At 40.8% G+C, this 22736-nt stretch overlaps 1 protein-coding gene across 1 annotated transcript; it reads left to right on the forward strand.

Moving 5' to 3' along the window:
• Positions 1 to 12165: 12165 nt before the first annotated feature.
• Positions 12166 to 16133, forward strand: LOC147882169 (uncharacterized). Its single transcript, XM_087401614.1, has 4 exons — positions 12166 to 12546; positions 12843 to 13090; positions 13179 to 13398; positions 13503 to 16133. The coding sequence occupies exons 2-4, from the start codon at positions 12845 to 12847 to the stop codon at positions 15023 to 15025; spliced, it is 1989 nt and encodes a 662-aa protein (XP_087257740.1). The 5' UTR covers positions 12166 to 12546; positions 12843 to 12844; the 3' UTR covers positions 15026 to 16133.
• The last annotated feature ends 6603 nt before the right edge of the window (positions 16134 to 22736 follow it).

Below are 22736 nucleotides of genomic sequence, written 5' to 3' on the forward strand. Positions count from 1 at the left end.
ATTTTTAACAATTTTCTTTTAAAAAAGAATATAGGGAGAAATTGGGAGAAAGTATTAGTAAAAGGGAAAATAAATAAGGAAGATTAGGGAAAATTGAGGGAGGTAGGAGTGAATAGGGAGAGACGGGGGAAGGGGGAGGGGGAGGGAGGGGCCGAGGGGGGGGAGTAGGGTAAAGTGAAAGTAAAGGGGGATAGGAATAGGAAGTGTGTGTGTGTGTGTTGTAGTTAGAGTGTAGTTATCATATATATACGTATGTCTATAACTATATATCTCATTACATATGTAAGGAAGTGAATTCATGCAATCAATTATAAGATAGTTGATAATAATAAGGCAAGGTGTTGAGAAAGCCATGAAACATGAATAAATGTTTGTAAGGTCAACCCTTTGAGGTAAAATGCTATGTGACCAGATGGTAGCATAAAGGAAAAATTCCTTCTTTAAAGAAAATGGTGACTAGAAACATGACTGCAACTTCAAAAGGTTGGTCTCCTTAGGACATCTGTTATCATCAAAGAAAAGCGACTACAAAGAAAGCAATGAGCAGAGACAAGGGGAGAAGGGCAACCTAGTGCTCAGGTACCGTGTTGTAAAACATGTGAGAGTGCTCAAGTGGAAGGAAAAACTCACAACAGATGGAGAGGATAGAAGAATGGAGGACCACAAGTGGTGTCAACACATAGAGAGACCATACTGACATCACCTTTGTCAACATGGAAGGCTAGAATGATCCATGCTATACAACGGCGGTGACCATCCATTAAGAGAAACCAAGTCTCCATCGTCCACATCCATGCCCTATGATCTATCCAATATCCACATCCACCAATCATGTGAATGTTGATTTAAACCACTCCAATCATACCGGATAGGGAGTCATAGAAAATGACTACAAAATCATGCAAACGACAACACAATTGCGCTCTTGGGAACAAAACAAAAAATATACCTTTTTTAAAATTCTGAAAACAATATACAATTTCATGCAAACATCTTTTTAAAATAATTTGGAAAATACAACAAATTTCAAAGGAGAAGAAACTTTTCCATTCAACTAGGAGAGTCCTTGAACCTTTTGCTTTGAAATATTAATTGATTTTTCGGTGCTTAATTGTCAAAAATGTTTTAACTCAAATCTATACACAAGAATTTCTTCATCTTGCCATTTAAACATTTCAACACGTTGATGGATTCCACTTTTCTTTTATTTTTTACTTTGTTTAAGCATCTTTGGATCATACTTTCCCTTTAGCACTTTTGTTGAAGAGTTTTATACCAATGTGCTTTCACAAAAGTAATATCATTGCCCTCAAGTATAAGTTTTGTACCAATACATGTTTTAAAACTGCGTGTTATATGTAGCATGCGATAATAAACCAATAGGAATGCATTGTCTTTAGAAAAATATTTATTTTTATATAATGCTAATCCAATGCTTAAATTTAAGCATATTTTGATATTAACATAGGCAAGTATATGGAGTCCATGGCTATAAGAGAGGTTTATTGAAAGTAAAGGTGTTTCTAGATTTAAATATTAACTAAAGATGTCTATCATCTTATATAATTTGGATCAAATGGTTCTATTTCAATCTAATGGATAATGATCTTTGGATAGTAGTGAGTTTTGAAATTTATCAATTTACTTTATTTCTATCTAGGCCATTGTGATATGAACTTGGATATTGGAATCCACAATTTTGTGACAGATTGATATTTCTATCCAGGGAGTGAAATTTTGATCCAAAAAAAGGAGGGAAAGAAGTGGTCCAAAAATGAGTAAAATCTCACATTTGTTAGATGAAAATTTCATTGATAAAATCTCCACTGATGAAGAAAAAATTGTCAAAAAATTCATCGACAGAAGAATTTTTGTCGAAAACTTTTCTTCCCATCAAAATTGAATGCCAAACTTCATCGAATGAAAAAGAATTTTTATCAAGGGATTGAGATTTCTATCAATGTATTGAAATTTCCATCAACAAAAATTTCAATTTGTTGATAGAAATCTCAAAATAATTTCCATTGATGAAATTCGAGATTCTAGAATCCAGTTGGATTTTTTATGATGGGAAAATTTTCCATCATTAGAAAATTTTCGTTAACATGGAAAAATTTTCCATCATTAGAAAATTTTCGTTAACAAAATTTGTTCCATCGACAGAATTTTTTGACAAAATCTTTTTCATCTAGCGAGAACTTTTAGCAATGTTTCATCTGACAAAAAATAGCTGTCACTCATTTTTTGATTGCTTCTTTTCCCCCTTTTTTTGATGGAAATTTCACTCCTTTGATGAAAATATCAATCCATCATAACATTTTGGATTCCAAAATCCAAGTACATATCATTGTTTTCAAACAACAATTTTTGTGCTTTCATGACTTAGAACTTAACTATTATGAACTAGAAGTTATGTTTTTTGTGATGACCTAGATCGAATAAAATAGATTGATAAATTTTAAAACTCACTACGGTCTAAATATTGATCATTAGATTGAAATTGAGCCATTTGATCCAAATGATGATAGATTGTATTACTCACTCATCCAAGATTTGACCATTTAAGTCATTTAGTTAATATCTAATACTAAAAACATCTTTATTTTCAATAAACCTCTTCCAAGGGCATGTACTTCTCTTACCTATTTATCTTACTTAGCATGCTCTAATTCAATGATTGGGAAGAACTATAAGGATTGAGATGAAGTTATCTAATTCCTTGTAGAAGATAATGCGTACTCTTGTAATTATAAGTAAAGGATGTATTATACATTACATAGTCATGCGTGAATTATTAGTAGCTCTAAAAATATTAGATCTTGCCATTGACCTTGTTTTTTTCTTTTTATTTCTTTCACATGAACGTGAAAAACATTTCGCCTTTAAATTAGCTATATGTATATTTTTTAAAAATAGAGCAATGAGAAATGGGTTTCATGGATGTGATCTTTTGTTTAAGGGATTGAGATGCTAGCTTTCAACCACTAATATTTGTGTAACAAAAATATTTCTTTTCAAGTTTAACATTTTCTTTAACCTTTATAGGTTGTTTGGTTAAAGGAGTGGCTCAAATTTTTGATCAATGAACATGCACATCACCAACCCTTCAATTTCAACATTTAGTTTAACCAATATAGGTCATTTGGTCAAAGAATTGGCTCAAATCTTTATGCTAGTGATTGATCAGGCACATCACAAACCCCTTCATTGTTGGTATAGGTCTTTTGCAAGATAATTCCCTTTTATATTACATTCAAAGGAAAGTTGTGGACACATGTCCATTAAAATTTGCATAGGATAGGTAACTCTAGTCTCTTGCATATAATAAGAAGAGTGTTTTTTTATAATGAAGCCTTATTGAGCTTCTAAATATTCTTTTGTTTGAATGTGAATGCTACTTTTTATGATATATAAGGGAAAAAGAGGTCCCCATTTCCAAGTGAATGAAGGTAAATTTAGTCTTATTTACTCAAGTTTGCATATTTAAGATCCCATTTAGTGCCAGTAATGACTACCTACTATTCTTGGATCAAGCAACACATTTGCTTGATTCTATGTGGATTCGCATCATGCATAGTTGAAAATTAAGTGTTGCCAATTTCCTCATCAAAAGAGTTTTTATAACACTCTTTTGCTAAAAGAGTTGTTTAGTCTCCAAATCCACATTTTAAAATGTTTAGATTTTTGCATCACAGTAATTACACAGGTCTTAAACTAGAGTCACAAAATCCTGGTACTTGTGGAAGTAATGTTTGTGCAAACAATCCACAAAATGCATCACTTAGAATCAATTTCATGTAAATCTTTACTACATATATTTAAGTTTTAGTGCAGCTACAACCTTATTTACATGGTCAACTTTCAATATATGCAAAGTGCGATGTGTATTTCTCTTTTTGTTTTGCCTTACATCAAAGCTAAGAGAGGATGGACCTTTTGCTTTTATTTGAAGCTTGCTATGCAATATTCATTGTTGCTTATATTGCTATAGGTGCAAATCTTGTGGAAGTAAGGTTGTGTGTCAAGAATAGATTAGGTTTATTATTTTGATAGAACTATATACCTTTATTTTATTGGAATTATTTGCACCCCTCTTGTTTGGAACAATTGATCCTTTCCATGTATTCTAATGGTATTGTTTGAGCATTAGCATTTGTGGTTAAATTATTTACATGAGAAAACTTTATTTTTGGCATCATTATCTCTTATAATATGAAAGTACATTTCAAGTGAAGTTCCTCATGCATGATACTTTGAAGTATTTTTCAAAGGGAAATAAATCAAATCAATGTGCACGTAGCTGACTTTTATTAACAACTACATTTTGTTTATCCTTTTTTATCAACTAAACATGTTTGTCTTAAATATAGTACTTGCAAGTTGCATAAACTTATTCAGCCATCAAACCTCTTACTCAAACAAATAACAGTTTGGTTGATGAAATCCTTTGCAATAATGAAAGAGTAACTCTTAGGGATTGTAAAATAGTGTGTGTTCTAGGAAGTGCTTTTGTTTAGGAATCTCTATGAACAAGAGTCTAGGCTTGCATCATTTTATATAGTCATTTATTAAATTGGGTTGATGCAATACTTGATGAAAACTTATCAAGACCATGAGGATTTGCATTATTGAACACATGTTGACCACATCAAACATAAGACATATTAAGAGCATAGACTTGAATTCAAGTGCACTTACCTACTCCATCTAGTTCTAAGGATTCTTTACCCTATCCATAAAATCTATTCTATACACTATCACCCCATATAACCTGATTCCTATCCGCTTCCACTCTTGATTTCTATTAATTAATTAACTGCTAATGCCCTACGCCCACCCCCTTTCACAATTAACGTAATATTAATCTCCCTAATTGACCTCCCTTTCATGAATTAATCTACCTATCTCCTCTGCACTTTACTGTCGTTGTCGTGAACTATGTTTATCTGTCTTCCTGCTTCCTCCCCCTCTCTACCTCCGCCCTCAACTGCGTTCCCTCCCTCCTCCCCCTCTCACTCCCTCTCCCTTTATCCCCTTCTCTTCTTACTTGCCTCTTTGAGAGGCTTTCACAGCCCCCTTCTTTGCCTACCTACAATCTACTCTCTCCTCCTTTTATAGTACCGGCATAACATTTTGGATGTGGAGGCTTTTGGAAGAAGCCCCTCATTTCAGTCATTACATACCTTAATCAGACATTTTGCCCCCACCTCTTACATACCTTAATCGACTTCAAACATTCCGTCCCTGCACAAATTAATTAATAGGGCATCAAATTCAATTTGGGGGTCCCCCTATAACTCCTTGGATATGGACAATGCAATAGCAGTTACATAGGGCAAATGTAGCATAAGGTTTATTCAACAGATGTTAGCCTCTTTGCTTAAGGGACATATTTGCATCCATTTGACTTTTTCTCCTCATAATGCCATGCTTTTAGGAAGGCTTTATAGACTAGTTTAGTGCCACTCTAGCCAAGAGCAATAGAATGTAGTCACACCATTGAGGTAATTTATAAAAGCGTTCATGTGTGTTATTTTTACACTTGTTCTTTTGTTGCTTTTAATAGAATAGCATGGCTACCTAGTTCCATATACAAATTTGTTCTCCTTCAACTATTTCTCTTACATGCTTCTCAAAAGATGACATAGCCTTTAGACATGCTCATTTGTAATTCCTTCAAGTGTTCTAATCCTAAGAAGAGCTTCTTAGGAATTCATAACTTGTGAATACAAAATGATAAATTAGGTGTGTTATCTAAGAGACTTTAGAGAAAAGCTTTGGAAAATCCATAACAAGCCTTGCCATGAATTTTGGTTGCTAACCCAACCTTTTTATGTCGCCAACCTTATGGTTTTATGTCATGGTACAAAATGGGGTGAGCTCTTTTGTAAATTTTGGAAAAACTTAGCCCTCTCCCCTTGTTTAAGTTCTAAAGCACAATGGGATTCACACCTCTTGGTGCTCTCTCACTTGATCTTCATTCTCTTTGCTCTCTCCTAACATCTCTTTACTGATAAACATGGTTTGTTCGCTAGGTTTTTAAAACTATATGATTGCAAGTTCAAGATAATATGTGAAAACCTAATGCTATTTTTCTCGTAAGAAGCATAAGCCACTAAGGTAACAAGTAATGGGGGAGCATTAACGTCTTTGACCTTGTGGATATATATCAAATATGAGTCTACTATTAGTACATATCAAACATTGGCCTAGTAGACCCATATAATGTTTATGTAGGATAATGGTATTGGGGCTCACCCATGTGGAGTATTTTTTTGGCGGTACTATTAGGGCCTAGCTAGGGGTTGAACTGACGCATGTTTCCTACACACACCCGCTTCAACCACCACGCTAGAACCCCATTGGCAGCCATGTGGAAGCTTGAGATCTTATGATGTTGATCAACATAAAAGTCTTGTGTAAAGTTGTAAACCGTGAAGTAAGAGCACATTTTCACGACAATCCGAATAAGATGGTTGAAACTATGTTACTTGTGGGAACGACTCTTCAGCAATGCCGATTCATTTAACGTCCAACATTTCAGGAATGTTGCAGAGCACATTCGTGTAATCTGTTCTTGACGATTGGCTTCCATCTTTCACCCTTACTTTCACGGCTAACATCAGCTCTCCGTTATAGCCGACGAAAACTGCAAAATCCATGGACAAGTGTCAAGCTCCATTCTTGAACACTCTGTAGAAATAGCTACTTGATTTTCTTCAAGTGGGAATGCGTTTGACTAACACCACGAAGACGGCTGTTTGAATCCCCTTTGCCTTTCGTCTCGTTTTGCCCCGAGTGTTGGAGAACCGTCCAACCCGGGACTTGCAAAATAGAGGAGAGAAATTCCAATGGGGCGATTGACTTGTGGAGCTCCAAATTTAGAGGAAAGGGAGCATAGGATACCCAGCGGAGGGAGAAACCAACGCTGCATTGAATATTCGAATAATAAGATGTGCTAGCTGTGGGATGCAGGATATTACCGGTGACTGTTGTAGGTGGCGCGCATCAGCATCCATCCTTTTGTGCGTATGAGAGTGAGCTGAGAGATTAATGTTGTTGGCACTTTGATTGCGGAATTGAACGGCGAAGTCAGCAGGGAGGCTGAATGACTTAAGCATTGGAGATCGGACTCGGAAGCAGGAGCGGTATTTGCCGGCCGGTCTAGGGGTCCTTGAGCTCCGGCAAAGAGGAGACGAACACGAATCGCTCTCTCTCGACCGCCTCTAAATAAGGGGTGTAGAAGTGGCGAGACTGGGTCGGAGGCCTGTCGTGCTGTCTCGCCGCATAAAAGTACATCACTGCGATGAGAAATGTGGTTTCCCATCCTACGTGAGGTGGCGCGGCGAATTCGCATTGCTTAATTTCGTGATCGGATCAGGAGGCGTCGTCACGTCGCCAGCAGCGAAACCATCGTCTCTTTTGAGACGAGGTTGCGCAATATCATTGAATTGGGACGTGGGTGGTGGTTGGTATCAACGGTGTGCTCTTGTGGGTCTCTCTCTTCGTTTGTGGGTTCTCTAATCGTTGCATCAAACCACCTCCTAGCTACCGAGATTCGATCGTTGAAGTGGAGTTTTGAGCTCATTGTTAATTTGTTTTCCTTCGTTAGAGGCGAGTCAAGATATGCCTAGCTAAGTCTATGGTACACTTTGTTGAGGATGGTGTACATTGCAAGTGTTTCTCACTTATATATCTATCTATCTATCTATCACCTATTAACCAAGAACAAGTAGGAAAAGAAACCATGACACATGGTAGCATGGAGCTTACTAATTGTGGACATGTGTCATCGTCTAGACATTCGACATTTGCATAGGTGACTCCTGACGTTCTAGAATACATGACCTTTGACATTTGCATTGCAAGGCAAGGCAACCACATCGGTGTTTGCAAGCCCACTAACACTTTGCATATTGATTGACGGGCTCTAGAGCGGTGTGCTTTGATGCATTTATTGCTTAGAGAACACTCAGAAGCCTGTTCCAAGGCGATGGAACCATAGACAACAAGAAAATAGAAGCCTAAATGCCTAGGTTGAAATTCCTTTTGGGATCATTGAATCGTGGCAACAATCTCATTGAAATTTCAGATTCATTCAACCTTCCTGCCAAACGTCTTTTCATTATGAAATTGGAATCCACTCTTAAACAATGGGGTTTGGATGTAATTCTCTAGAGTTGTGGTATTTCAAAGAGGGGTAACAGGTTGTGTGGGACCTGAAAGATTAGTAGAGGGAGATTGATTGATGATACGAAGGTTGGTTGAGTTGTCTAGTAGGATTGATTAGGCAAGAAATTGGCTTATCGACAAAGCTGTGGAATTCGGATCTAGCATCAATTAATCACCCAAGTTTTCTACTATTTTTGCCCTTCATTGAGGGAAGAATGGCATTTGAAGCAAGTTAGATGCAAAGCATGTTGGCATGGAGTAAGGTGACTAACCAGCTACAATTCGACTTCAATCAAAGTTTTTGCCCATTCTGAATTTTTAATTTCTTTGCCCTTTGCTTCGCGATTGGTCGCTGGCACATCAATAGGCAGCTTGCATTTGTGTTTCGAGCGTTACTGCAATTGATTATGAGTATGGTGTGTAAAATTATATTGTAGAGGTACTTGGAGAACTGTGAAGAGAGCAGTCTCATCCAAGTTTCTTGTCAATGTTGTCTATGTGAAACCTTCCAAGGCCTTTTTTTGACAATACATGAAGAAACACCAAGAGGCCATCTCATCCTCAGCAATTTATTAGTGCTTCCAACAAAGATAGCAGAATGCCTAATAAAGAATAGTAGGACAACGTCTACAGGCTAGAAATGGCGACTAAATGTGGCACTCTTAGAGTATGAAGGAGCTTCCCCATAGTCCCGTGGAGACACAACTCAGTTTGCCTTGGCGAAAATTCAGTCTTCCTCCAACATGGTATCAAGGCTTCCGAGAGTGTAAGCCCTTGCTTTAGTCAAGACACAAGCCCTCCTTCTTGAGGCATCTCAATCTCTCATTTAGCTGATTTTGAAAAGCTTCTACTTCTTTTTGTTTTTATTCAAAGCATTACACATATCACTTATCGTTCGTCAAGTATTCATGTTCTTTAAAAGAGATGGATATCTCCTTTTGTGAAGGTTTTATAAGGCTCTTTTGTAAGGTTCTTTGTTAAGTTCATTTTTGGCAATTTTGTAAGATTTGGTTCCTATCCCATGTTCCTATCGTGGGACTTTGCTCCACAAAACACTTATAGTGATCAAGCATTAACTACAGCAATCAAAGAATTTCACCCTTACAATGTAGCAGTGCCTACGATAATTGTTCCAATGGCTTTTACAAACATCTAGACAACAAGCTCATTGGTTTATCTATAATCACAATGAAGTAGATAGAGTTAATAATAGCACCTACACTAAGCAATGTGATGCACTTGCAACATCCGCGCAAAGGATACAAATGACAAGGTGCTCAACATCAATAACTCAACATGGACGATTGGCACACACAAATGACAAGGCACTTAGCAATTGATAGTATTGATATGAACGATTGGCACATAAAGCCACAGAGTAGGTAGCAATTGAAAGTAACAAAGTGTGATAGATTCGACCAAATAACTATGAGCTCTATATAGCATTAACAAGCAATAACATAATTCTAGCATCATTCAATAAGACAATCTTGGAACATGACAGCTGATAGGTACTCGTCTTCTACAACTGGCAACACAACGACACTCACAGCAAGCAAGCCTTAAGAAAAATTTCGTGGTCAACTTGGCGCATACGCCTCAACGACCGAGACAAGCACCACATAGATAAGCAATGTGATACACCACAATTCTATGCCACAACACTTGAAGCATTCGATGCAGAGAAAAGTTTTGTAGTGCTGTAAAAAGCAAAAATGATCAACATTAGATTTAAGTTCTCACATTTTTAGAGGTCAAAATCCTCTTCATTGAAACCATCTCTTGATCCATTGTAGCCATGTAGCAAATAAAATAAACAAAGATACAAATCTTTTGCTGTGTTTTATGCTTCAACGTGTAGTCTAGTTATACACTAGCACAAGCATAGAGAAGACTAGACCACCAATTCAAGTGAGCTATTGCTCGTATCATCCGATTAGTTCCCGCCAGTGTTAGTCCCCTCAGTTCTATCATTGGTATATATTTTTATACATTTGGCATACCAACCAATACGCATGGCATTGGCAATTCATCACACAGTTTAATACTTGGTAAAGTTATCACTCTATTGGATTCCAGATTGTTACATATGGCTTGCACACACATGGCACCCATGTATAATCAGATTTGTTGACTATTTTTTGCATTGGTTCCTACACATACATCAACCTTGTATAGCCTCCTGAATTTGGTTCACAAAATTTCACTATAGCCCCACAATGGCAATTTAGCCATATGCCCCACAACAATACCTCATACACAACGTTCTCATGGGTAGACAGTTTCATCAGCATATAGATCTATCTTTACATCATCATTTGGTACCTCATATGCCTCCGGTATAGTATGTGCATTTTCAGTTCTATTTCAGGCTTCTAGGCCTTTAGACTGTTAGCTCCACCTTGAGCCAAAAATAGATGCTACATCCCATGTTGGTAGATGTTCAGCCATACATACATTAGATGAACCTTGGCTCATGACATTTGAGAATCTAGGTTTGACAGGTTGCACTTGCCAGTTTGATGGACCTCCTCTTTAGCACAATAGAGTATCGTACTTTATACATCCCTTAGATCACTTTGTCCAACTAACTATGTTGTCTTCTTTCACCATTGCACAGGCTTCTAGCACATAGTCACTGTGCTCACACATGCACGTACTACTTTGATTCTTTTCAAATTTCTTTTTCAATTTTGGTTGCTAAGCAAAATCCAAAAAGACCGTGTACATGCATCCTCTACTTAACAACTGCAGTTTAAGAGGCACCTAAGGATGGTGGCATGGGGTCAACTCCTAACCCAAACCCTAAGGGATTTTCATGTATATATTACGTAGTATACACTGCATAATGTATAGTTGTCTATCGTGTCGTGTAGTGTACAATTATCTATCTTGTGCACTCCACTCCCTCCCTTCGATCCTCTAAAAATTTTCAAGCTACCTTTTGTACTTTATCTTTCCAATACGTCATGAATACAAAGTAGCGTATAGTTTATAGAGAAATGTGAGCGAATATGTTCTCTATATTGGTGTGCGTCGTAATGAGGAAAATTCAGTGAATTAGTGAGATTCAATTGTTGTGGGAGAGTTACCTATCTTGTGCTCCCCTCGATTCTCTAATAATTTTCAAGTTCCCCTTCCCTATTTTGTCCTTCCACAATACATTGTTCATCCCTTTAATCCCATCCTAAATCATACTGCCCTCCTTTTCTTCACCATACAGATCATAATCCTTTTTGCACTTTGGCTTTCTGAGCACCTATATCTACATTGCATGATAAACAACGAGCGAAAATTAGTCACGAAGCTTTTTTTAATGATTGTAAAATAGAAGGAAAGTAGACATGGAAATTTGTGGAGCTAATTTGCCAAAGGCAATGAGTCAATTTTCTCACCTCCAACGAGGCACACATCCAAGAGGCTTCAAGTGAGAAACATCCACGAAAGAAAATTGCAGTATTTTTGAGTCCTTGGACCTTCTCATTCAAGTGAGAAACATCCACGAAAGAAAATTGCAGTATTTTTGAGTCCTTGGACCTTCTCATTCAGCACAAACCCACTCTGCTTGGCCATGGTTAGCAAGGGGAGTCAAACGCAAGTGGGGGGATGAACGTATGGGGAAAGAAAGACCTCACTGCGGAACCTCTTTATGTTTATATTTGGTGACATTAATTAAATTTGGTAGCATTAAACAAAAATGAGCAGAGTGCCAACAACAAATGCTACGACGACTACAGAGCGCGCTCATCAAGGCGGCCACATGCACGTTAAAGCCGGTCATTAAAGAGGGGCCATACAATATAATACCAGCCCGTAAAGGCTAGAGAATTAAACTAGGTTGGGTGGCCGTTTGTGGGGAGGCGTGAAGGGGTTTTGAAAGAAAGCCAAGGACCAAGGTGGTTTTCAAAACCGCGAACAAAACCGCCTTTTACTTCTTTGACTATCGATCTCTCCCACTTCGTCGCTGCTCTTTTCTTTTTTCTCCTCCTCCTCTACTCTTCCTCCTTCTCGATCTCTTGTTCCTCTTTGTTTGTTGCCGAGAGCCTAGCAGCTTCTTTCATCTTTGATAGGATTCACTGTACAAGTCACAATCACCTCTTCCATTGCACCTCTGGCCTTCCCTTCGCCTTCTGTATCCTTGTTTCTGGCTCAGCTGCTCTTCCCTCAGCTCAATCGTCTCTTTCTTCACCTCATCCCTCTTTCCTTTCCCTCCCTCCCTTTGTTGCTCCAGAGTTCCTCCTTCCTTCTTCCCCTGCCCGCTATCACTCATGGTTTTTGCTGCACACTAGGCTGCCATCCTCTCATGGCCTTAGCTGCTCAATAGGTTGCCATCGAAGTGTTCTCCTTCCACGTCCAATACCCTGCGAAACTCAGGTGAGATTTTTGGATTGTTTCTTGCGGGGATTTCTGTATGATGCATCTTCTAGTTCTCGACTGTCCACGCGAGCAGGTTAAGAACCTCCGTGTTCGCAAGTCTTGAGCTTGTGATAGGCCGAAGCTAGTGTACTGTGCATTCATCATCTGTACCTTTGTCCTGTTGAATGTGCCCATCTCTGTTGCGTCTCACTTTGAGCTGTGAGCTTCGTCACAAGCTTCTGCTCTAGCTTTGTCTGCTGGATCGGTCGGCTGTTGCATCGCTTCCACTCAGTCATCTGCTTTTTCCCTTGCAGGCATGTATAAAAATCAGCTTCAAGAGTTAGCGCAGCGTAGCTGTTTCAACCTGCCTGCTTATTCCTGTATCCGAGAGGGTCCAGATCATGCACCACGGTTCAAGGCCACCGTGAATTTCAACGGGGAGATCTTTGAGAGTCCAACATATTGCAGCACACTCCGTCAAGCAGAACATGCTGCAGCCGAAGTTGCCCTCAACACTCTCTCCAAGAGAGGTCCCTCGCAGTGGCTTGCAGCCAGGATCCTTGTAAGTGAACGTATTTTGACCGAGCGAGCACTTCAAGCATACTCTGGAGGGTCGGGTTATTTTGATCCAGAAGAGTGATTTTCTGCAGGACGAGACGGGTGTCTGCAAGAATTTGCTTCAAGAGACAGCTCAAAGGGCGGGGGTCTCTTTGCCAGTGTATACGACCATTCGGTCGGGGCCAGGACATCTCCCCGTATTCCAATGTATAGTTGAAGTTGCTGGTAGGACTTTCGTAGGAGAAGCAGCGAAGACGAAGAAACAAGCGGAGAAGAATGCAGCTATGGCTGCGTGGTCCGCCATTAAGCAACGTACTTCACTCTTTCACCCTTTCTTCGTATGATTTTTTGTAAGTTGTCGTCCATGTGATCTGCTTATCGCATCATACGGCAACTCATTTTAAACTTCCTTGCAGTGACGTCCCAGTTTGCGTCGTCTTCTCAAGCCCCTCTGCTCTTAGACTATGAGGCCAACGACGAGCTCGAAAGGAGCAATTCCTCTGCTCTTGCCCTCTACGGGAGAGAAGACAGGACTCAAAACTGTCCTCAAATACACCAGTCTTCGCAGCTATCGTCGACCCACCATTTTAGTGGAAGATCAAAGATAAAGATAATGAATGTCAAAGACAGGAATCGGCTGTCCAGAGATGGCAGCCCTGTGGGGCAATTTCACCCTTCATCTTCTGCTTGTTGCATCTCGGGAGACCTGAGCTTCGAAGCTGGTCAGAGCCACGGGAGATACATGTATAACCAACAGTCCACTACAACGATGGGTAGCAGTGCCTCTTCTCTAAGGCCGACGGTGCAGCATCAAAGGAGCCATTCAATGTCGGGCCCCGAGTCTCAGATGCTCTCACGGGAGGCCCTGGCTGCGAGCAGGGTAACCGGTGGGTCTAACACGGGCAGAGTGATACCTCCCCTACAGCAAAGACGCGTAATGCCTTTGCAACCTCGTAGCGAGTGGTTCGAGACGAAGCAAGCTTCGGTGGAGGAGCTGCATCAAGGGCTGTTGCAAACACGCAGCGAGAGGCCGCTACAATCTCGCAGCGAGAGGTTTGAGTTCAAACAGCCCTTGGTGGAACAGCTCCAGCAAGGCTTGCTGCAATCCCGGAGCGAGAGGCCGTTGCAATCTCGCAGCGAGAGATTCGAGCTCAGAAGGCCGTTGATGCAGGAGTTACAGCAGGGGATGCTACAATCTCGTAATGAGAGGCCACTGCAATCGCGCAGCGAAAGGTTTGAGCTGAGGATGCCTTTGGCGGAGGAGCTACTGGTGCAATCGCGGAGCGAGAGATTCGAGCTGAGGAAGACTGTGGAGGAGGAGTTGCAGCAGGGAATGTATCAATCTCGGAGCGAGAGACCATTGCAATCACGTGGCGAGAGGTTGGAGGTGATGAAGCCGACCGAGGAGGGGCAGCTACTGCAGCAAGCGCTCAAAGGAAGGCCAATCCAATCTAGCAACGATAGGTTTGGGATGGAGCTGAAGAGGCAGGAGGAGTTACAGCAAGGCCTGATGCAGTCACGGAGTGAGAGGCAATTGCAATCGGGCAAGGAGAGGTTTGAGATGAATCATGCGATGGTGGAAGAGGCGCACAGGATTGACGAAGAGGAGTGGCTAAGAGGAGAGGTGACGGGGAGGGAGAGCAGAGGCTATGGCAATGGGGAGAGGGATTCGATGGGGGCATCGTCATCGATTTGGGCACGCTCAGCGCAATGGTGGGGGTCTCATCTTCCGTCGAGCACGACTTCAGCTGCAGCAGCGTTCGCGAGCACGCTGGGGCTACGTCCAGCGTCGTCGCTAGCTCCGCCGGTGAGGGTTCGTCCGGTGGTTGCAGTCTGTTCTGCTCCTCCTCGACGCCAAGAACAAGCCCCAACTGCAGCTCCTCCTCTAGATCATGAAGAAGCTGCAGCTCGCCAGCTCTTTAATCAACTTCATCTTTGAGAACCATGCCAGACATATATATTACAACTGCTTTGGCCTTGAAAGCCAAGCTTTCACTCCTCGCACCACCTTGCAAGTTGCGCCAGCTTCTTCCTCAGCTTTGCAAGATCGATTGATCATTTCCTCTTAACGATGTTTCCGTCAACGGCGTCACCATACTTTTCTTTGCCTGCATCGTTTCCTTTTTGACCCCTTGATTGCTCCCTTCCCCAACCGGCATAACTTCCTCTCCCAGCAGATGAGGGTGTAGCTCTCCAAACATTTTCTCCACTCTTTGCTCCCGACAATCTTTGTGAATATACATAGCGTTTCGACCTCGCCTTTTTTGCGTTTGTTTAGCATTGGAGTGTAGGGGCAGTTTCGACCAGTAGTGAAAGCACTTAAGTAATATATACCGCTGTCCACCGGATTTGCGTGCTGCTTATGACACACGACACTGTAGTTGGAAAGAGTTCAACAGTCATGCAGGTTCCGCGGGTGGCTTCCCTGTCACCTGCCTGCATGTACAAGCGCCTATCTATGCATGATCCAGTTTTGCAGACAGAATGATATTCCATCCGTGTTGAATAATTTATACATCTTGTGCCTACCGTTTCTTCATCCTCTTCAGCATTAAGTTAAGCCTGCCTCATGTGACTCTGCTTGCCTGGAGCCAGCCCTCTTAACTTACTGTCTCCCTGCCTCGAATTTTGGTTTTTTGAGGTGAGATCTTGCCGAGTCCCGACATCTTGCCGTTCACTGTAGTGGTTCACTCAATTACTTCTCGGAAGGCCTTCATTTGCTAAATCAAAGGAGGTCATTCACCGACTTATTCAGAACGATTCCCTACCGCATCAAATTGACGATGCGAAAATGAAAGAGCAAGATCTCTTTCCAGAATATTCCAATGTTCTAAGCTTTGGGGGGATATTGGCATTATGAGAAAGTTGACTGGGTCAATATTGTAAACGAGAACTTGCCAGGTGGTCCAATACAGAGGAAGTAATGATGATTTTTGAGCGAGGTACATCTGCGAAATTGGAATTTGGCATGGATAACCACATCAACTATACTTGTTTGTGACAGAAACAGCATATTTCTTGTGTGGTTTGACTCTCTAGTTGATAAAATCAATGCACAGTTTCTTTTTGGCGGAGAGTTTATCTTCCTTGCACTGCGCTAGTGGCGGGTGTTGTGCTTTAACGAGGACTTTAAACTTTTTGAGAAGCTTCACAAATGCCATTCATTGTCAGCCTTTAATAAAGACTTGCCAGTTCATAAGAGTGAACTACCATTCAGGACCCTTTTTATAAAAAAAAACGTTGAATTTGACCTTGTTGATTTTCTCTGCCTTAACAGTGAACACATTGATCCCTCTCTCTCCTAAGCAGCAGCTTTGACGTTAATGAATTGTATACATTTTAACTGCAAAGCGTTGAAGGCAAAATTCAATCCACCGTACCAATTTGATGCAAGATTTGTCCTGCCGTCCGCCCCATAAAGTACAAATAGAAAAATAGTGTTCTCTCTCTGAGGAAATCCATACTCATATTAGAGGGCTTCCCCCGCGAATGCTAATGGGGCTAGGAAAGCCCCACTAGCAAGCTAGCAAGCAAGTCTCGTGGTCCCATGTAGGGGTGAATAGGTTGGGCTAGCATTGGAGCTCCAGGACAGCATCCTGAAATCTCGAGATTCTAGCCCAGCATTGCAATGCTCAAGATTTCTCATTGGCCCAAAAAACCTCACGATTGGTTGTGACAGCTTGCAAAATTTTCCTTGATTCTCATTAAATGAGACTATAGTCTTCATGGGCTGCAATTTTATGAATGATGGATGGGCAGAGGCCTGCCAACATTTCCAGCATTGTGAGCAGTGCGGGGAAGCCCTCCTAGCTTTCAGGGAAAGGTTGCCACCAAACTTTACATTGGGAACTGAGTTACCTTTTTATAGAGGTATCCTTGTTACTTTCCACATCGGGATCTTCTTGTGAGAACACGTTGAAAGGACTCATAGAACATTAGGAAAATTGGGTGTCTTTAAAGACAGTTGTCGAAGTGCATGAGCAGCCCTACTTCCAAGTGAATACAGAAAGATTGACAAAGTGGGAGCATGGGTGCCATGTGGTGTGGTTCCGATAGCAAGACATGCATGGCACGGCAAGTAGTGCTATAAAATTTATGATGCCATGAAATTTTTTGTTCGATGGGGCATGAGTGTGCCACTTAAGTCACAATCAAGACGGTTTGTAAAATGCTTTAAAATAATCAATGACTCAAGGATTAGAAGTAGGGGTAGAGTCCAAGCCAAATGCATGGCATAGCAAGCAATGCTTTAAGTGATGCCACAAAAATTTTGGGTAGTACAATGCATGCCACACTAGTCACAATGAATACAATTTATAAATTGCTATACCATGTTACTAGAAAATAATTAATGACTCAAGGTATGTAAGTATTGGGGAATGGGCCGAAGTAGGCCATTTCTAAGAGGAAAGTGGTCAACAAACAAATGGCGAGCGACGTGGTTGCGAGCGAGTGAGCCCTTTGTTGGTTACTTTTTGACCCAGAATGGCAATCCACGATACATTTCCCCATGTGGAGGGTCGTAGTGGGGAAGCGAGTCGGCATTAACTTAGCTCGTGGAGTTAATGGACGTGTCAGGTGCTGAGTGGCTTAGGATTGTGCAAAAAAATTGGTCCGTCTGGTGTTCCGGTCTCTCACTTTCATTTGTGTCTTCCTCTAGGGAGCTCCATTCGACTTTTGCTCAGAGTTTTGGTGGTGTTGGTCAGCTTGTTGCATTTGTGCTACTCGGCTCATGACTATTCACTGTGATGCTCCACTTGCGGTGGAAGTGGAGGTTCTGCTCACTAAAGTGTTGGTTGTGTTTTGTGGCTTGTTGGAGTTTTGGTTGCTACATCTACAATGGAACTAGAGATTCTGCTTCCATTCATTGCTCATTAGGGTTCTACAATGGAACTAGAGGTTCTGTTTGAGGTCATTGCTCATTGTGGTTTGTTTTTGGTTCTCAAGATTTGCATGTATGCTATGTATGGTGGGGAAGAGAGTGGTTCTGTTGCTTTTGGAGGGAATGTTATGGGCATGGATGGGGATTCTATTGGAGTTCTTCACATTGCATGTTCCAGTTCTATGAGCCATTTGATCCTAGTGGTGTTCCATTTCTTGACCTAGATCCAAACATTGTGTCTGAGATGTATAAGGGTGGGGAAAATCATAGTATGATGATAGATAGTTGGGCCCACAAGAGATTTGATGAGTGGAGGAAGTGTTGGGGTTTGGATGTTTCTCTTCCTATTGAGAAGATCTAGTTGAGAGAGTAGAATGAGCTATTACAAATTGTAAAGTTAAACAACAACTTGTATCCAGCGAAAATCTTAATGAATATGTTTAGGTGTTTTGGTAGGATTCTTTGCAAGGAGCAAGAGATGAGAATTGCTTGTCTAGTGTGGTAGAAGTTTCAAGTCACATTTAATATTTGTGAAAATCCAGTACCCAAAAGGTGTTGGTTGTTGTGATGATGCATTCCGTCAGAAAAAAGTTGGTCGAGAGCTCATGTGATTTTAAAGTTATGTTATAGGTGTGGAGCAAGAGACAGTGATTCTAGAGAATATTGATTTCGGAGTTGGATCTTCATAGGGTATGTAGAGCTATTACTGCCTTTCTCGCTTTTGTGTTCGTGGCACATTTGAATTTTACATTTTGCATTGAACTAATTTCGTTTATCTTTTCATTGTATATTGTGGTTTTTACATGTGTGTTTACTTGTTTTTGTTTTGCAAGTACAATGAGAGGTTGTCGAAGAACTATAAGGTGGATTTCAAACATTATAAGGGTGAAGATTTACATTCTCTAGTTCATGTTAAGGAAGCTAATGTTCTGTTGATTTACGGACAATATGAGAAGCATTTGGTTGCCAGATTTGATGAGGATCAAGATGAAAACCTAAAATTTGTTTTCCTTCAGTTGATTTCTAATCCTAGGGGTTCAGCAAGTACCTGTGTGTTTGAATTATTTTCTGTGTTATTTGCAAGGGTTCAGCAAGTATTTACATGTTTGTATTGTTTCCTAATCCTAGGGGCTCGACAAGTATCTATTTGTTTGTATTATTTTCTAATCCTAGGGGTTTGGTAAGTATATGTGTGTTTGTATTGTTTTTGGCATGTTTGTATTGTTTTCTATGTTTGATTTTGTTAGGCCTTTCATGTAATTGTGTGTTTGTTAGTGTACTTTAGGTTTGGTACAATCATAAACAGATTGGCAGGAAGACTTTGGGGCTGTTCTATGCAATTTGATGCATACCTCCGGATTAGAAGCCTCCAATGTGTCTAGTCATAGTATTGCCATGAGTAGGATGATGCTCTATAATATTCCAGTTGATGTTGCAATGTAAGTGACGGGTCATAAGATAGTAGCTGCCTTTAGACATTATGATCAGAGCAGTGAGTGTCAAGTGCAAGCTGCACTTGCTATTTTGTCCAAACCATATGATGATTTCGGCAACCAAAGGGAATATGAAACAGACAATTAGGGACTGTGCGAGAAAGGTTGATGGTGTTAGTGGAATTCCTATTGCACATTACGGGAGAAATGGGGTCTCAAAAGGGCCTCTTGTTAGTGTTTCCTAATTTCAAGGAATTAGAGTGGGATTTGAGGTGTACCAATGAGAGTGCTAGAAGGTGTGTGGCAATGGTATGTTGAGGTAAAGTGTGGGGAGGCCTGCAGAGAGCCCCTATTGGTTGTTCCCCTTGCACTAGGGACCACCCAAACCATCCCCCCCCTCCTTAACCCATGTTTGACCCTCCTCCCAGGTGCACCTTCCCCACATGAGCCCAAATCTGCTTTCAATGACCTTGTGGGCCCTTTGTGGTGAATTTTTCTTCCCCCCTCTCTTTCTAGGGCCTTTGTCCCCACTTTTCTGGTCCAGCCTGCCATTCCCTCCATTTTTGAAATTTGAGGTTGCCCTCCCTTGCATTTTTTCTCTTCCCCCTCTTTCTTTGTTCCCTCTTGCTCTAGCTTGCTTGCTGGCTCTCTCTCTCTCTCTCTCTCTCTCTCTCCTATGGCTCTATTGGTGCTACTCTGTCCCTCTCCTTCTCCCTCTTTTGTGCCTATGCTGAAGTTGCATTGACCCATGTAGGAGTCCCATTCTTGCAGTTGCAACCTCTGCAAGCATGGTGAGGTGCAAGGCTATAAGACCATGCAATGTTGTGACCTTTTATGTCTTCCACAACACCAGAAATGGATTGGATGAGTGGATCCCTTGCACCTATAGCTTGATAAATGGCCGGTGGCTTCCCCTAGACTCTAATGATGAAGATATCACAATGGACTCCAAGGGATGTGCGAGAACACCTATTGGTCATGGAGGATGGCATGTCAAAGTCCTTCAACTTACCTTAAATGGTGGAAAGAACATCTGACGTGTGCAAAAGTGCATGCATGGTGGAGAAGTGCATGCATCTGACGTGTGGAGAAGTGCATGCATAGGGCCACTTTCATTCCTCTTGCAACTTTGAAGATTGTTAACAATGTGTTTGACTAGTATAGCATTTAAATTTTTGCCAAATCCTAGTTCTTATTTCAAAAGATGATGGACAATTAAATTGACGTGTTATTTCTTTTGATGTTTTTTTCCTTTGAGTTCGTGGTAACTGTTTTTCAAAAAATTTGGGGACTTTATGATTTATTTTAAGTTTTAGGGTTTTGATATATATAAAGCAGCAAGAGCCATTTTTACGTTACATTCTCACTTTCACTTTTAGAGAGCCATAGAAACTTCCACCCTCAAAACTTACTCACTCCCTCAGTTGCTATTTGCCATGGATTCAACTAGAGCTGCGTTCCATGATTTCATCTCACAAATTGTATTTGCAGGTCACGAGGAAGAGCTATTTTTGGTGTTTGGTAGGACTTTAGATGTCCTAGGCACATACATGCGAGCCAAGGATGACTTCATAGATCTCATCCACTACATGCAAGAGAATTTCATTGATTTTGCATATACACTTGATGACTCTTCAAAGAGATGGGTTTTGATAGATTACATCAAGTAGCTATTCCTAGATGAACCCAAGTTTGTGAAGCGCTTGGCCCGCTTTTGTGATAATCTTATAGAGGAAGGGTTAACATCCTAGAAGCGGGCCGATCAAAGGAAATATAGGCACTAAATTCCTTTCATGGGAGATGACATTCGTCTTTCTTCTCCAAGAAGAAAATTTAGACGAAGAGCCTCATCGTCCAATACCCCCTCTAGTAGAACTACTGATATCCTCATCCCTAGACTAGACTCTGACATGTACAACATGGAAGAGAGCCTTGACCATGTAAGAGAGGACATGGAAGCAGCTGAAGCATTGGGCCTACTTTAAGAGCCCCCAACAAGAGTAGAGCAAGAATTTGCACCGGAGACCACCGACCAGAAGCAGAGACTTACGGTCCTTCATCATTGATGGAGAAGAGTACGTATTCCTCCATGACATAGAGGTTCTTTTTGGACTACGATATGATGAGGCACTCGGAGTCCTATTTGCATTCGATGCTAACACAAGTGTCAAAGATCTCGAGGTTTTAGGTTTTAAAGACTAGACAACGAAAGAGTTTCTCCTGACAACATTGGTTTCATTAAGGGATGCAGACATGTCCATATATGATGCATAACCCTTTCATGCAGAAGCTTCCACCTCCAACATAGGTCAGGAGAAAGCTTCCACCTATCAAATGGAACATCACACAGTACCTGATTCCATAAACATTGCAAATGAGGAAGGGATAGAAGCCGATGACGCTGTAGGGTAAGTTCGAACAATATTATGTATTTTTATGCTCTTTCGGTATAATTTGTTTTGTTGGTCTTCTAATGTTTGTAGAATTGTTACAGGAGGCATTTGAGGTCGATGAATTCTCATCTCAATGGGGTAATGTTCGCAATGCATTTGGGCGAGATCATTCTTTGGCCCATTACCTTGGTGAAGTTGCCGAGCACCTTGTGGTCTTCCACAATAAGTTTTCTCCTTGAGGGCCTGCGGAGCTGCTGAAATGCAAGGCATTGTCGTGCTATATCGGATGCTCCAAAATTACTCAGAATGCCAACAAGGTGATTTTGGTACACCGCCTGGCTGCTAACAATGCTAACATTCACAGCAGAGCATTGACGACAATAGCTATGTCTTTGGCAACAAGAGCGGAGGATCTTAGTGCTATTGTAGCTAGGTTTACATCTAGGAATCCAGTAGTCAATGTACTGAAACTAGCTAAGAAGAAAGATAGCCTGTGAGGCCTCTTGTAAATATAAACATATATTTCAGTGGATACATGACTTTAATGAGTACATGTCTTTCTTATTTGTAATTAAGTCATCGCTGCTCTTCATGAATTCATAATATTTATTCCATTGTATTTTTTTAAAGTCATTGATGCTATATTTATTCCATCCTTTTAATTGTGTTAATTTAATGCATTTCTAGCCAATTTATTATGAATTTCACCAATTTTGGATTTTCAATGTTCATTTTTGTTAAATCCTAGAGGAATTTCACCGTGGCGCAAAAGGCAAAAGTATCTGGGATGTTGTGAGGGGCCTAGAATTCCCTAAACCCACCACGGCGTGCATTTGGTCATTCTGGATATGCCAAAATGCCCAAATTTGTGCCGTGGTGGGTTTAGTGCACTCTGATCTCCTCACGATGTCTCAGACACTTTCATTCTATGCCATGATGAAA

This window comes from Dipteris shenzhenensis, chromosome 30, assembly GCF_047967505.1.
Source record: "Dipteris shenzhenensis isolate YYH24624 ecotype China chromosome 30, Dip_SZ_1.0, whole genome shotgun sequence".
Lineage (NCBI taxonomy): Eukaryota > Viridiplantae > Streptophyta > Polypodiopsida > Gleicheniales > Dipteridaceae > Dipteris > Dipteris shenzhenensis.